General features: G+C 35.1%; 3 protein-coding genes across 4 annotated transcripts; 1 reads left to right on the top strand and 2 right to left on the bottom strand.

Annotated features, from left to right (window-relative positions):
• Nucleotides 1-153: 153 nt before the first annotated feature.
• On the bottom strand, nucleotides 154-6,831 carry LOC136418534 (transmembrane protein 26). The gene is made up of 7 exons (XM_066404623.1): nucleotides 6,638-6,831; nucleotides 5,859-6,021; nucleotides 5,468-5,624; nucleotides 4,737-4,830; nucleotides 4,575-4,664; nucleotides 689-1,057; nucleotides 154-632 (listed from the first exon to the last, which is right to left on the bottom strand). The coding sequence occupies exons 1-7, from the start codon at nucleotides 6,829-6,831 to the stop codon at nucleotides 317-319; spliced, it is 1,383 nt and encodes a 460-aa protein (XP_066260720.1). The 3' UTR covers nucleotides 154-316.
• Nucleotides 6,832-7,684: 853 nt separating this feature from the next.
• On the top strand, nucleotides 7,685-13,653 carry LOC136418485 (sorting nexin-13-like). Of its 2 annotated transcripts, XM_066404552.1 has the most exons (13): nucleotides 7,685-8,061; nucleotides 8,119-8,442; nucleotides 8,507-8,748; nucleotides 9,442-9,591; nucleotides 9,641-9,813; nucleotides 9,864-9,980; nucleotides 10,034-10,307; nucleotides 10,356-10,991; nucleotides 11,055-11,197; nucleotides 11,253-11,471; nucleotides 12,664-12,831; nucleotides 12,892-13,106; nucleotides 13,160-13,653. In XM_066404552.1, exons 1-13 carry the CDS (start codon nucleotides 7,949-7,951, stop codon nucleotides 13,488-13,490), a joined length of 3,105 nt encoding a protein of 1,034 aa, XP_066260649.1. In that variant the 5' UTR covers nucleotides 7,685-7,948; the 3' UTR covers nucleotides 13,491-13,653. The 2 variants fall into 2 exon arrangements, with proteins under 2 accessions (XP_066260649.1, XP_066260650.1); XM_066404553.1 differs by lacking the exon at nucleotides 8,119-8,442.
• Nucleotides 13,654-14,146: 493 nt separating this feature from the next.
• Nucleotides 14,147-15,357, bottom strand: RpL8 (ribosomal protein L8). Its single transcript, XM_066404554.1, has 3 exons — nucleotides 15,267-15,357; nucleotides 14,649-15,157; nucleotides 14,147-14,461 (listed from the first exon to the last, which is right to left on the bottom strand). The coding sequence occupies exons 2-3, from the start codon at nucleotides 15,145-15,147 to the stop codon at nucleotides 14,187-14,189; spliced, it is 774 nt and encodes a 257-aa protein (XP_066260651.1). The 5' UTR covers nucleotides 15,148-15,157; nucleotides 15,267-15,357; the 3' UTR covers nucleotides 14,147-14,186.
• Between the last annotated feature and the right edge of the window lie 646 nt (nucleotides 15,358-16,003).

The raw sequence follows: 16,003 nt of genomic DNA, 5'->3' as shown, positions 1-16,003 counted from the left end.
TAACCAAGTGTGATGTAAGTATATATTTCTACACTACAGGGTGTTAAAATATTTAGTAAACTCAAACTTCATATTTTTTAAATGGAACACCTTGTACATTTGAAAATAGATAAGGAATTATCATATAAAAAAAACTTTGTCGTACAGAACAAGATTTCTATTCCTCCACCTAGTCCTAAATTACAGTCCTATTAGTTCTATTGACTTTCGCTATAATAAGCCCCTCCGAAGCCACCCCGCAATAAATGAAAAACAGACAGCAAATAAATATGAAAATATATAAGCAAAAGATCGCCATAATGGCCAACTGATGGCGTCATTCGGATGAAGGGTCACTCGTGGTCACTGAGAGCGTGACTTCGCGGGAGTACTTGCGTGCCTTATCGAAACTTCTGGAGCGTTCTTTGTTCTTCGATGGCCAATATTCTTCGCTCTCGGACCCCTCTGATAGAATTTCTTCAAGTTTCTTGCGTCCACGTGTTTCATTGTCCGTTCTCTTTAATTTCTTCGGCTTCTTGGCTGATTCTTCTAAGTCACGGCTTTTGGTACGCGCTTTCTTTTGATGACGTTTGTTGCTGGTATGCGAACTACCGGTGGAGTATCCGGTGTCCTTTCTTAAGCTTTTGATTTTCCTGCAAAACACCAAACACTTTAAAATACCTTAGATATGGATTTCTCACTTAAGTACCTTTTAGCTTTAGGCGCACCATCGCTCTCCTCTTCCCCTTCAGCAAACCTATCAAAATCACCAATCTTCCTACCCCTACTCTTGCTCCTCTTACTTCCTTTTCCACACATATCCCCCTTAGAGATTATGGCGATATTAGTCAGTTCCTCATCGGCGCTTTTTTTTTTGGTGTGCTCACTGTGCACCACATAGAGCCGATAGAGCTGCAGCAGGATCACCAAAGTGTTCTTGCAGGTGAAGAAAACGTTCATATAGGAGATGATTTTGAAGTGGGTTATCAACAATAGCCTGAAGACTAGGAAAGGGGCGTCTTGGAGGGTGATATTGAGAGCGATGCCCCATACGTCGATAGTGCAACAGCTCTCTGACCTGGAAAATTTCTCAATTCCGGAAAATTCGGGTTTTCCAAAATTCCACTCAAAAGATTTACGTATAAATAGTAGGCTTTACTATTATTTCAATCTTTCGTGACGGTCGTTGAAGTTAGGAAAAGCCGTTCGGAGCTATTTTAAGATATGAGATTGATTATTCATGGTGGAAAAATGTAAATATTCGGGAAACAATTTTAATTTTTCGTATAATGCTGTTTACGCGACAGCACTCAAAGGTTTTTTAAATATGAGTATCGCTATTGACGACACAGATATTGAATGCCAGAATTTTAGTCTGATGACGAGGCTCAAATCTGGAAATCTGTACGGTCGTTACTCATTATTTCAATGACAAATGTCGAGGCTTATCTCTCTCAATAAGAAATCTAGAGGTTTTTATTTCGAAGTTACAAATTCTTAAATTTGCGTGAGCTTTCCACAAGATATGTGAAATTTTGGTGATACACCCTATTGTAGTTACCAATAATTTCTAACTCAATATGCGTACTCAGGCCCTTCTTCTCGGCTCTAGAAGGTTCCCCATAAGGAACCTACCCCCAACCTCCAGCTAAATTTGGTATTTGAAGTAATATCTTCAGTATGTTAAGGGTAGATATTGAGACTTATCTCCACCTGGAAGAGGCCTTCTAAAGTCTTATTTCGTTACAAATTTTTCCACCTGCTTGAACCTTCGAATGCACATTTTGGACATTGGTGATGCCTTATTATTACTGCCAATGCCTTCCTGTTAAGGTGGCGAATTCAGGTCGTATTTCCAGTGCTCTGTTAATAGATGTACTGGTTTATTTCTACTAAAAAAGAATATTTTAAAATCTTTGTTTCGAAGTTATACAGGGTGTTCCAGAATGAGGGGTTAATGAACGTTTAACCAAATATTTCTTGGTCAAAAATAGATCGATTCATCGTAATGTGTAATATTTATATATGTACGAAATTGTTTCCTTCTGGAGTCAGAACTTCTCAGTCTCCATTTTTTTAAGTTTTGCAGATAGGTCGTTCACCGGCATTGCCAACAATGAGCTGAGTCAGTGACGGTGTTTTTGTCAATTACTCCACAATGGCATCACATCCCTTGTAGCTTGTTTTCCAGAAATCGAAATGAAAAATTACATTTTTTCCCGTCTAATTGAGGCTCCAAATCAAAATTCAATAAAAGAGAAAAAAGTTGCATGAGACACCGGGAATTTGATTTAAAAAAAAAACAACCGTCTTCATAAGCGAATAGAAACGTTCTGGTTCATTTAACATTCGACCTTCTAACAATTGACCAGTACCCATAATGGTTTTAGGATAATAATCCCTGTCAAATGTACTCCAAGAAGCAGAAAGATTATACACCAAATTTCATATAGCCGTTTTCGACCTATCTGCAAAACTTAAAAAAAAGTGAGACTTTGAGAAGCTCTATCTCCAGAAGGAAACAATTTCGTGTATAAGTGAATCGATATGTTTCTGACCAAGGAAGATATGGTTAAGCGTTAACCCCCTCATTCTGGGACACCCGGTATATTTTTAAATTTCTTCGAATCTTAGGATATGCATTTGGCGTCTTGGTGAACTTCTGTTACTGCCGCCAATACTTCTAACGAAAAAAGAGAAATTAGCTTGTATTTTGAGTATTCCTGCTGTAAATATGAAGACTATCTTCTATGGAAAAGGGATAGTCTAAAGCGCTTCGCTTGAAAACTACACGTTTTTAAACTTGCTTGAATCCTCGAGTATACATTTTAGTCTCAGTGATGGCCTTATTCCTGCCACAACTTCCCACTGAAGTTAAATGATGTTCTTCACATCGGTATTTTATGTATTATTCCACTCCTCACAGTCATTTTTTGAGATCGGAGAGAAGTGCAGCCGTGCATTTCAAACAAAATTGAAATGGAATTTGTCTCAATGCTGATTTTTTTCAAACAGGAAAATGGCTCATTTGTTATTTATACCTATAACTGTCCGCCCACTGTCCGGCTTGTAATGAACAAGTTATATATTCATGTCCAGAGTCGTCTATACATAGCGTTCAACAGTAACTTATATTAGCTATATGGCATGCATTGCTAGTAGTCATAAAAAAAACTTTGGCGCAAATAGGAGGATTTGTTTTGAAGCTTTTTTCCTTTATTTGGTGGTTCTACCTGAGAACGAGGAAATTGATACATTCGATGTAACAGTTGAGGTCATTTAATTTGTTTAAAATCAAGCGGGACAAAGGGTCCGTACATGGATTTATTCACAATTATTATTGTAAGCTATATTCGGTTATGTCTAAAAATATTCTCAGGAAAGCTCTGTTGTGACGGTAAATTTGAAATTTCCCAAAAATATTGTTCGATGAAAAACAACGTTCGTGCGTTCCGCGGCATACATTTTTTGAATATTCCCGCACAAAATTCAGTTTCCCAGAAAAGTTATTTGTTTAAGCTGCCAAGTCCATAACATTTCACGTTATTATTATTATTCTTATTTCCGAAAATTTTCCCGAAAACTTGAATGAAAGTGCGTAACAAACAACGTTCTCATTACCAGTTATACCTCACGGAAATAATCGTGTTTGTTTTCTTTGTACGTAAATGAAAACGCCTACCCGAAGTTAATATGGGCCAGATGAGAAATATCATAAAGGAAACTCGAATTCACAATTTTTTGCATGCGCTGACCATTTTTTATTTGGAAACAAGTAAGTATTCGAAGTAAAATTGGTCTCTCTAGCAGTTTTCGAGGTTCTCATGCGTAGACACGAATTTATAATATGAGAAGTATTTATGCTTTAAACTCTTATTTTTTACTCTTACTCTTATTTAAACTCTTATTTCCCACCATCGTGCCACAACCATTGGGCAAATTCTATTCAATGCCATCTATAACACTTACGCCGCATCATATAGCCATCTTTATTTATTATATGAGCTTAAACACAGACAAGAGCTACGATAGTGATCCTGATGCCTTATATTTAAGACATCTTTACTTTACTATAGTAAGCTCTGAATGCAATTTCTATGTATGTCTTAATTTAAGAGCATGCACCAGAAAAAACGGTTATTTGCCACGCAGCATTTAACGTTGCCTTCAAACCTTAAGACGATACGAATAGTGGAGGCGAAAACGATTTTAACGGACAAAATTTGAGATTTTTCTTTAGTTTTTAGAGTTTGATATTGAATGTTTTTGTAGCTTAAAGACGGATGTTTATTTTTCGTTTTTGAGCCAATTTACTTCAGATTGCTGCCACTAATACTTATTATTATCGACAAGCTTACGGTCACAGTTTCAATTCTGGAAAAAATTCAGGAATAAAAAAAGAGAAATTTCTTGAACCTTTGAGGAAAATCGAGTATAAATGATGAAAAAAAATTTTCCTCCGCATATACAACAAATAGAATAAAATTGCAACGAAATAACAGAACAGCTCATCAATAATTGATGCCAATCAAGTGACTTAAGTCCCACGAATCAAGCTCTAAGATATCGCTCACAGAAACTACAAAACAACTCACTTCTTTATAGTAGATCTTGTAGACATCAATCTCGATTTTCTTGATTTTGTGGCTGTGAGCACCACCGTAAATTGCATTAAACTCCATGACCTAAAACCAACAATATTCCATACATATAGACATCCGAATAAAAGCTAGTTATTTCTAAATTAAAGTAGATACCAAATGGCCAAAGTGAGCAGTACCAAAATGGGCTCACTAGCGATTTTGTCGTCTTTAAAGGAGTCGAAGAACTCGATTATATCAGCCGCAGTTCCTGAAACAAAAATGTTATTGCCTGATGGCTAAAAATAAAGATCCAAATCATATTTTGTAAAGTTAAATTTAGGGAAAATGTTGTGTTTTTCAACATTAATTTCTCCTTAAACGTTCTATAATTAGAGTTATAGAATTCTTCGGTTAAATTTATCAGCGTCATGGTCAGAGGGGATTTCAGCGTGGGTACCAGCAAAAAAATTGTTGGAAACTGACTCAGGTTATGCGAAAGGCGATTTGCAATGAGATCGGTAAACAAAAAGTAATTTTAGTTGTTGATCCGACGGGAATTTCTCACTTCCGTTCTGCTCATAAATAACGAGCGAGAAAAAAATTTTGGCACCGGTCGGCCTTCATTACGTGAATAATTTCAAAATTTTATAAATAGTTTTAAAACGAACTTTAGCCGATGGTGCGTGAAATTGGTTAGTGGTTTTTACGGTTATTTTTAAGTGAAAAATTAAAAAAAAACCGTCTGAGAATTTGTTGACGATTTAAATATTAAGTACTTTATATTACGTAACGCAGGTATTTTGAATTAAATTTAGTCACCATTTTGACGAGATCGTTGCGAGAGCTAAAATACCCTTGAGTTATTATGTATGTTTATCATTGATCAGTTACTGTAGTTTACCTACCGATATAAACCAACAACAATTGGCTTAACTGATCCCGGGTGAGGTCACCTTTTGGCAGCATCCATCTGCCAATAATCAAGATTAGCATTAAAAACTGCTCGATTAATGTTATCCACGTTTCTGTACTTAGAGATATCTCTGGCAGCTTTATTCCTACCTGAAACATTAAAATTGTAAGTAGCTCTAAAAATAATCCATTATTAAACTAGGAACAACACAAATTTGTGTTGTCATAATGCGAGTATAATTGTTTATGCCATTAGTACAAAAATAATTCTATAACTAATTTATTATTGGATAAATGATCCTGAATAAAGATGATGCAAATGCGGGTTCACACAGCTTTAACCCACATATTTATGAACGAATAAAAGGATGATTAAGTCCTTACGCCGATTAAATTGTGTAAATCTTTAAGTTGACTATCCGCAGTAAAATTCATGGGTAAATCCAGCTCTTCTTTTGCTTTCATTCTCTTGTCCACTTTGTCCAGTTCGAGGAGCCATATGGCCGGCACTATACTGGCCAGGTACAAAAAGACCGACGGGCAAAACCTAGAGAAAAATCCTCTAGAGACATTCCTGGTTCAATTTTAAATTAGGCCTAAATATATTGATCTCCCTGTATACCTAAATGGGCTGATATGCGTGAGGCCATTAGAAAGCTATGAAAAGGAGAAGTCAAACTTAAAATGAGGCGCAAATGGGCCGGAAATTGCTTTATTGGGGACAAAATTCGCGAGGTCTCCATTAGGAGATCGTTAATCATAGCAGCTATGCATGTTTAACAAATGTGAAATATTATGTTCATTGAATTTTTGTAGGAACGAACACAAAACTCAGCTAATATATTTAATGTATTAAGCCAAAAATTTCCTTCAAAGGGTCATGGGACAGGGACGCCAAAAGCACTACTACCGCAAGTTCATTGAGGCCTTAGTCGAGAATGGATATTACTATTATTCATATATTATTCTATATTTCAGATACGTTTTAATGGTTTTTGGCAACAACACACGTGTGCATAAGCATGACGACATTAAACCTTCAAAAATGTACTTTCGCTAACGCGCGAAAAGATTGTTATCAATCACCTTCAACACTCAAAAAGTTCTCCCAAACCATAATTTACATCTCTAACACGATCATCTTCCGTAACTTTACTTCTTACCACTTCCATTCCTGATTCTTCTTTATAGTCAAAGTGAATATACCCTCGAAGAAAAGCAGCAAAATGGGCGAACTCAGGTACCAGTAAAACGAATTTTTCTTGAAAATGGTCACTTGCCAAATGCCGATAAAACCGTGGGCCGCAAAAACCACCCGCGTGATTATAGCCTTAATGGTAGCGATGAATCTCGCCATGGTATAATCGACGCTTCACCCCATTATGAATTGACCATTTCGGCGTTTTTGCACGTTTTATGGGCGTCGGTGCGCACCTTTTCGGGGAAAATCCGGTTGAAATGGAGGGTGCGTGAAAGATAGTTTTGCTTAATTTTAATTCGCATGTTTTGCGAAAACGAAAAACATGAAAAAAGAACTTTTGAATGTACTAAACGTGCTTAAAAATGCCTTTTTATAGAAAGAAATTAAAAACTAAATAAGCTACGAAATTTTTGGGAATTTTGTTACAAAAACCGAAGAAAAATGGTGTTTTATTGCATTCCCTGCAGGGTTCCCATGAATACCACTTCGTAGCTTACATAAAAAAAGCTGAAATAAATGTGTTATTTTTCTTTTTATAGATAAATAGAACTTCTTTGGTAAGTTTAAATCGTACCACTTGCCTTCCTGATAATAATTTATTACTGTACTTGTGAAAATACCCTCGAATAAAATCAATGAAATGAAAAATATTTTTGTTGAATTTGAAGGCAAAAATAGTTTTCGCGCTATTTTGATTGAAATTCTTATGTGCGAATAAGCGCAGTGAATTATTAACGATGAAACGTACACTTTTAGAGTGAAGACATCTTCATAAAAATTTTGAATATCTTTTTTTATGAAAAAAATAGGCAAATTTAAAATTAAACGAAATTATATTTAAAACTCATAATATTTCTTTAAATTCAATTTAAGAAATGTATATATATTTTAAATGGCGATTAATTGCAGTATGTGCGATGTTGTCGTTTCTCCCATTTTGTGATAAACTTCTATTAATGACTTATGATTGATGGTAAGCAGCTGTTTCTATTGTTTTATTTACTTTTAAATGTCAATTCGACTTTGACATTTGCTTATTTTGATGTTAAAATAATAATAACAATAATTTAATTTAATAACAAATAAAAGATAATAAACAATTTAAACTAATATAATTTCACTTATTTAAATTAGGTATGTTAATCATGATAGGCGGCAACCAATTTAGTTACCTATTAATACGAATCATTCGGTAAATTAGACAACCTTCATACTCGACAGCGATATTACAGAGAATATATTTTTAAAATTTTAATGTGATACTCTATGGGAGATGGAACCCCAAATTACTGGCTGGATTGGCCTGATTGTGATAGTCTTTATAAGTACTTTTAGTATTTTAGGTCAGCTGATAAGTATCTCTTGCCTAATAGTTTTTATTCTCGGGTAAGTCCTTCGATATTAATTAAATGCTTATTAAATGCAACTCAATAATTATTCCAGAGCTTTCTCACTCCTTTATTTAAAACTAGGCAACGTAGACAAATTCTACAGTAAGTGTGCAGGGAATCCACTCACAACTAACTATCAGAATGAGGGTGGTTTAAAATCAATTAAAGCCTTACTAACAAGCCCAAAGAGAGCACCAAAAACAGATAGTCGCGTTACTGGAAGTGAGTTAATTGATAGTTCCTTGCAAGAAATCTTAGGGTACATTGTCAGAGACTATGTGCAACCTTGGTATAGTTTAATTTCGGTTAATACAGAGTTCCCTCAGGTTACAGTTCGACAAACAGCACAAACTTTTGCAATTAACATTTCTAACAGGTAGTTATATTTGGTTTTAATGTCTTATTTGACTATGGAGCTAGCTGTGTTTTGTTTTTTGAAGAATAAAGGAGGTTGATTGGATACCTTACTTAACCCAACAATTAGTTGATGATGCAGCTACTCATTTACGGTTATACAAGCAGGCAAGGACAAAGATAAAATTGCATGAAAAGAACCGAGATATGAAAAACTCTCCAGTTAGAGAGACAAAGTCTTCACCAAGCAGAAAGAGTGGGCATAAAAGGAATAAAAGTGAAACTGATATTTTTTGGTATATGGGGAAAAATACTGAATTTAAGAGAGGTAAGTATTAGACTAAACTTATTAGATAAAGAAGTAAGGGCTCCCATAGATAGATAGATAAAGGAGTAAGAGACCCACATAACTTGGTTGCGCCACCGAGTAATGCCACTTCATTGCTGTGAAATTCCTCTGACTCAAATCCGTTGTTTTTCTACTAATCTGTCCAGACAAGCTAACATTGCACACGACAGTCATAAAAAGTAAGTCCCAGCTTCAAGTGACATTCACTAGAAACGCCTGCCTATCCACACACGCGAGGTTTGTGACGTCGGTTTTACTAACTAGTATGAATGAATAGAATTAGATCAATGTAAGTCAATATCTCCTTTAAAAAGGCTTGCTTTGTAGAAGGATTAAATGTAAAATTTCCTTGCCAGAATTCATTGTCTTGTATTACATTTTATTTCCTTGATGTTTTTCTACATGAACCACTCTGTGGCGCGACTAAGTGACACGACAAAATCGTTGTTACAAGTGATTTATGCCATGACAAAGTGGTCCACAGAAATCCTAATAGAAGTAGTGTAATTAATTGAAACGTTGCTACTTATACATATTTAAAATATTTCTCAAAAGTAATAAGGAAAATTGGTTATAATTACGTTAAATCACTTTGTACTTACAGCTCAATTTACTTATCTTTTTCTGATGAACCTGAATATCTTGTCTTATATAAAAATTCTTCACTTCTAGATACTGATAAAACTGTGGGTAACTCAAAATTGTACTCACCAGAGACCAAAAATTACTCCCTTGAGGACCATTTTTTTGATCTAGAATTTCAAATGGAAAAAACTGAGATTTGTCGAGATGCAATTTGCACTGATGTTACCAATGAAAAAGGTACCAATTCACATGAGTCTACACTCAAATATGCAATAAACATTTTTAGAATTTTTATCTGAAATCATGGAAGTTCTTCTTTATATTTTGCTACCAGATGAGGATTTTCAATGCAAACCCCTCAGATTTTTGCTGAGGGACATATTTTCTAACGGGGTCATTTTGCCTTTGTTCAATTTAGTCACAGACCCTGATTATATTAATCAGGTTATTTTCTCTATTGTAAGTACATTCTCTACAAAACCTTATTTCATTTAATGAGATTTTATCAGTGTTTAAGAAATACTCAAATTTCAAGTGAAGTGTTCCTAACAACCCTAAGATTAACTGAAAGTGAGGAAGAACTCAAAAGCACTAAAGACTTAGTTGAAAGTGAGGTTCATAATTTGGTAAGTTCTCTGCAAATCATTGGCTAAAAGGTCATTTAATCTTTTTCATTCAGAGGTCTCGTGATGCTGGAGGTGAAGACCTCGCAATTAAACAACAACTGGGTAGTCTTTCTTATGTGATAAAACTAATAAATGCTCGTCTGTCTAAAGTCGAGCATTCGTCAGATTCTATAGACTCACTTGAAAACATTCCTATAGATAAAATTAAAACTATAGATTTAAGTCTGGAGCAGATACTTAAAGATAACTTGGGGCTGTCATATTTCATAGATTTTGTGTCTAGTCAAGAGAAACAGCTAGATTTATTTTTCTACCTCAATATTGAAGGTAAATCATTAAATATGATTTAAAAAGTCTTCTAAGACATTTTTTTAGGCTGGAAGAAGTCGGTAGGCAAAGAACTTGCGGAATTAAAAGCTTCATTTAATAAATCTTCAGAACATTCTTCGGCGATTTATGAGTGGGTGCGTTCCACAGCCCTCAGCATCTACGACCAATTCCTGGGAGGAAAAAAAGAGGAGCGCGTTCAAATAAATGAACACTTATCGCAAAATTTGCATTTCAAAATTAGAAATCTTAGTGAAAGACCTTCGGAACATTGGTTTGATAACGTACATGAAGCTCTGCTGGAGAAAATGGAGAGGGAGTGTCTGCAACCCTTTAAAAAAAGCAAAATTTATGTGAAGCTTTTGCACGAGCTGGATTTGGTCCCTCAAGGTTTCGCTGAAGAAGATAATCTCAGCTTAAATAGCGTGGAAAATTTGGAAGTGGGGGAAGGTAGTGCCAAGTACAACAATAATTTTTTAACAGTGGAACCTTCATCAAAGCTGGCATCATCAGTGAAGCATGTGAGGTCCTTGAGCGATGTCACAATGTTTAAGAATGAAAATGGGGGTTCTGTGTTTAATCCTCATACTTGTAAAGAAAATATTGAATCCAGAGTGGAGGAGGAGAAAAATCTCGAGTTGAAGACTGGCGATTTTGTTTTAAATGTGAATATTATTGAAACAGGTACATAAGGTGGCCAAAGATAGATATAATGAGATTAACGTTTTTTCTTAAATTTATTCCCAGGAATTGTGTGCGAAAAAGGCAAAACCTTCGGCATATATGCAGTAAGAGTGAGCAGGCAATATTCTACAGGATATTTAGAAGAGTGGCATATTTATAGGCGATATAGTGACTTCTATGACCTACATACTAAAATAAAAGAAAAAGTAATGTTGCTAGAGTTATGAGATATTATTGCATGAAGAGGAAATATTTTTTCAGTATTCGGGCCTCTCAAAAATCGCCTTTCCGGGCAAAAAGACATTCCACAATATGGACCGAGCAGTATTAGAACGTCGCATGAAGATGTTGGGTTATTACATGAGTGAATTGTGCCAAAGTCATGTGATAAACGCGCATTACGGTCTTAGGGAGTTGCTGATGACGTTTCTAGAGCAAGGCGATTATGACCGGGTGACTGGAGGGCCTATTTCTACCACAGTAAGTTTCGAGAATATTTTTTATCCAGAGCTCTCTAGGATTAGAGTTTTACGTCTGTTTGGGAAGATCTGGCAAGGTCTATTAATACCTACAGTGCAACAAATGCTATCGAGCGTGCTAGAAGATATTTTTGTATCACGCTCAAAACCGGCAAATATAATACGTATCCCTCCGGAATAGACCTAATAAAATTTTCAAATGCATGACAGCTGCCAGGGCATTTAGCAAGTCTCAAATATCAAGTTTCTATAGATATTAAACTATGGTCTTGAATTTGAAAGTTCTTGATTGAATTTCGCGATTACTACCGCAATGAGACAGGGTCATCACCATTACGTCAAGATATCATAAACTGTGTTGTTGGTTATTTAGCAATTTAATGTTAAATAAGTTAAAAAGTACACTCAAAGTGCATTATGTGTAAATCAGTATAACTTTTGATTGTGTGTTGAGACCTACTCTCCGTTCAAACATCCCAAGTCCTGCCGATATCGTTGTCAAATGTTCAGTCCGTGCCCTTATTTTTATTTTGACTTTTGATTTTAAGACTTAGATTGCAAGTAAAATTGCTATCAATTCCTAAATCCTTCTCATTTTTTTTTGTGGAGGTATAGCCCTGTAATTTAAATTAACTTCGCTAAGGAAATAAAAGGCGAGACATAATTATACTCCTAAAATTAACTGAAGTACCGAAAATATCTAGATCGACTCAAACTTAAATTGATCGAAAGAGCTTAAAATTTTCAAGTTCAAACACCTTGTGCATTAATAAAACATCAAAATGTATCCGTATATTGAATTACATATTATATTGCAATAACGTCTGTCCTAATTGCTTCAAAATTACGTTGTAACCTGCTAGTGATTCAAAGATGTCAGTGAGATGAAAATGATATCGAACATTGTTATACAAAGTATACTCTATGTTAAATAAAGAGATCACGACGACATTAAAGCTGTGATGTCTTATGCGATATCCTTTAATGTAACAAACATAAGTTAACATGTCACAGAACAGGCGCCTTAATTTCCTCTTAAATTGTTTACGGGTCTCAGCATATCCATCTTACTCCCTATAGTTGGTCGGTAGAAGGCTCTTTTGAATTCCGCCCTTATGCACCTAATGTATTTAACAATTATGCTTAAGAACATCTAAAAAATAGTTATTACATATATTTTATTTCATTACTAGATAAACACGCTTGTCAATCCTATAAAATCCGGCATGAAGAGCATAAAAAACATGCCTGAACAGCTAATTAATACTGTAGATGAAGTGGTAGGGGGATTAACCAAAGTGTTTCACAGTAAATCTGGAAAACCACCTGAAACTAGTAAAGTTGGAGCTTCCATAGAAGAGGTAATATTAAGACAATATTTAATAAAATAATTATTCTTATTGTGCTTCCATGAGTTTTAGACCGACGACAACATTCCACTAAGAATAATGCTGCTTTTAATGGATGAGGTATTCGATTTAAAATCCAGAAACCAATGGTTACGTCGACGAATAGTCACGATTTTAAGACAAATAGTCAGAACAATGTTCGGTGATATTGTAAATAGGCGAATCTTAGATTATGTTTCCTATATTACAAGCCCAAAAAATGTGGCCTATTATCTTTATATTTTCAAGTGAGTTCAATATTGAATGACTGTCTGATTATATTGCCTAAATTCATTTCTAGGCAATCCTTCTGGCCCAATGGTGTTAGAAACGACAAGAAATCAGATAGAACTATCGACACGAAAAACCGAACGCGCGTTGCAGCCAAAGCAGCCCTACTATCTTGTCTTTCAGACGAATTGAAACACGTCATCGGCTCGGAAACAACCAGAAGAGGGTTGCTGACCATTTTCGATCTGTTCCAGCGGCCCGTACTGAATCGCAGATTACTTTACATGCTGTTAGAAGGAGTTATGTGTACTTTGTTCCCCGAGAAAGATTTACTTACTCTTTTTAAAAAATTGCACTCAAAATCCAAAAGGCTTAATGTACAGAATAGTATAAAAAGATAATATTTTTTACGTTTAGTGATAGAATATTCGAGAGACAAAGCTGCAATAAGGATTTTAGCACACTCGATCGTTCTATTATTTTTTATTGTTGAAGAAAGATTTAAGTCATATTTGTTTAGTTTCTATTTTTCCATTTTTATTTTAATATAAAAATATGGTATAAGTAAACAATATTTATGGCTATTAATCATTTTCCTTTTCTGCAAGTAGGAATACATAATGGTATTACTATGGGAATCCACCAGAAGTAGTCCTAGAAAAACTTCCGTTCTGGAATTTGATCGCTAAAGAATTTGTTTTTTTATCAGAATCCGTATTGTTGGATGAAGGTTGTAGTTTTCTTATGATAATTAAAGTTTTTCTATTTTCATTTTAATTGCAATGTCACCTTTTTTGGATCAGTGAAGACATCGAATTTTTTGATTGTTTCTAAAATATTTTGAAGTCTGAGAAAATCTGGCGTCTGATTTTATATAACTCCCTTTTTGAGAAATTTGGTAGATTTTGTGAGAAGTGATTGTTTTACATTTTCACTAAAGTATCACTAATACCAAAGTTTTCAGTGTTAATAATTTCTTTGATAAAACGCCCTTAAAATTTCTAATTTATTTCCATCAATATTTCACAATATTTAGGGCAAATAAAAATCCATTAAAAACTTTAAAAATATCAAAGTATATTTGCCAGAAATACACTCTAATCTTCTTTTTTGCTCTCCACTTTACCACCACGAATACGTCCAGTTCTTCTGGCGGCGATGAGACCCACTTTACGACCAGCTGAGGTACCCCTCTTAACTGTCGAAGCCTTACCAATGTGTTGATGGTTACCACCTCCATGAGGATGCTCCACAGGGTTCATAGCAACACCACGCACCTTAGGCCAGCAATTCCTTTTTACCTTATATTTGTGGTATGCCCTACCAGCTTTCAAAATTGGTTTGTCAATTCTTCCACCACCGGCAACAATACCTTGAAAATTAATTAAGACTGTTTAGGACCAATGTTTGAAACTTATTAATGTGGATAAAAAAAATTGTTCCATCAGAAAGAGCCTCTAAATGTTCAACATTGATTTTGTCAGAGTGTAGGTATGTAGAAATCATCATATTGATATTGGAAACCTTAGTTTTTAAATTATTTTAAAAAATGCACTTACCAACCATAGCTCTGTTATTTGAAGGAATGACTTTTTTAGCCCCTGAAGGCAGTTTAACCCTGGTCTTTTTCGTGTCATGATTATGGGCGATAACTGTGGCATAATTTCCAGAGGCCCTGGCCAAGCGACCTCGATCTCCAGTCTTCTCTTCCAAATTGCAAACAATGGTACCCTCAGGCATAGTTCCCACAGGTAAAACATTTCCAATTTGCAAATTGGCCTTCTTTCCACAATAAACAAACTGACCAGTGTACATTCCTTCAGGGGCAATGAACAGTTCCTTGCGGGTCTTAAACTTGTAGGGGTCTCGGAAGTGTACACACGCCAAAGGAGCTCCACGACCGGGGTCATGAATAATGTCTTTCACTACTCCTTTGATGTAGCCATGGCGTTCTGCGAAGTCCAAGTAACGCAACTTGGGGGCTCCTTTACGTTTTTTGGTGTGCGATTTGAACACAGACCCGGCACCCTTTCTTTGGGCTCGTATGACCCTACCCATGGTTTTAAGTCTGAAATAGAATTATGAGTTATTGCTTGGGGGTTTTAGGCGTTAGTTTGTTGTTTTAAATAGTGAAAATCCCTTTAGATGGTAATAAAAACTTAGGATTTAAAACATACCGAGTTGTTCCTCACGAAAACAACTTTAGGAAGAACTGTTGCTGTCAAATGTAAATGTCAATCACTTGTCATTACTTCAAAAATCAATGACTTAACAGCAAAAATGTAAAATGGATGATAGAGGAAAGTGTACCTTATCCAGATCAGTAAAGTAGGTATGTTCAAAATTTGAAAGTGTTGGTCACTTGCAGTTATGAACCAGAAGTTGCAAAATATGTAAATTTTTGCTTTAAAGTTTAAACTGCCACCCTAAAAAATTACTGAAGAGGTCATTTATCTCTTTTTTACGTGGGCTGACAAACAATTTACCATCCAAAATGATAACAGATTCAGTAATCTGCACATTTGACGGTAGGTAGAAGAAAACTAGAACTTTTCCTCATTTGGAATAATAGAACCTGGTACCATGTGAATACCATATGGAGACTCCGATTAATTCTATTATTAACTTACGTCACTATTTTAATATGACGCTATTTCCATATTTTTTTTACAAGTAAAAGAAACATTTTTTACATTGTTTCCTTCATGGAAATAGACAAAACTATTCTTTTGAGATGTGACTAGAGTGACATATAAGAGTATTGAAAGCGAATACTCCTTATTTACTCCGTGGCTATGATCAAATTTGCGCAATTTCAGCCCAATCATGTTTCTATGTCTTTTCTACTTAAGCACCGATAAGAGATAAAAGATACGTTATAAACTAAAAATTACTTTTGATGAAATTATCTTTC

This window comes from Euwallacea similis, chromosome 35 (assembly GCF_039881205.1).
Source record: "Euwallacea similis isolate ESF13 chromosome 35, ESF131.1, whole genome shotgun sequence".
Taxonomy (NCBI): domain Eukaryota; kingdom Metazoa; phylum Arthropoda; class Insecta; order Coleoptera; family Curculionidae; genus Euwallacea; species Euwallacea similis.
This window is presented reverse-complemented; position numbering and strand designations above follow the sequence as displayed.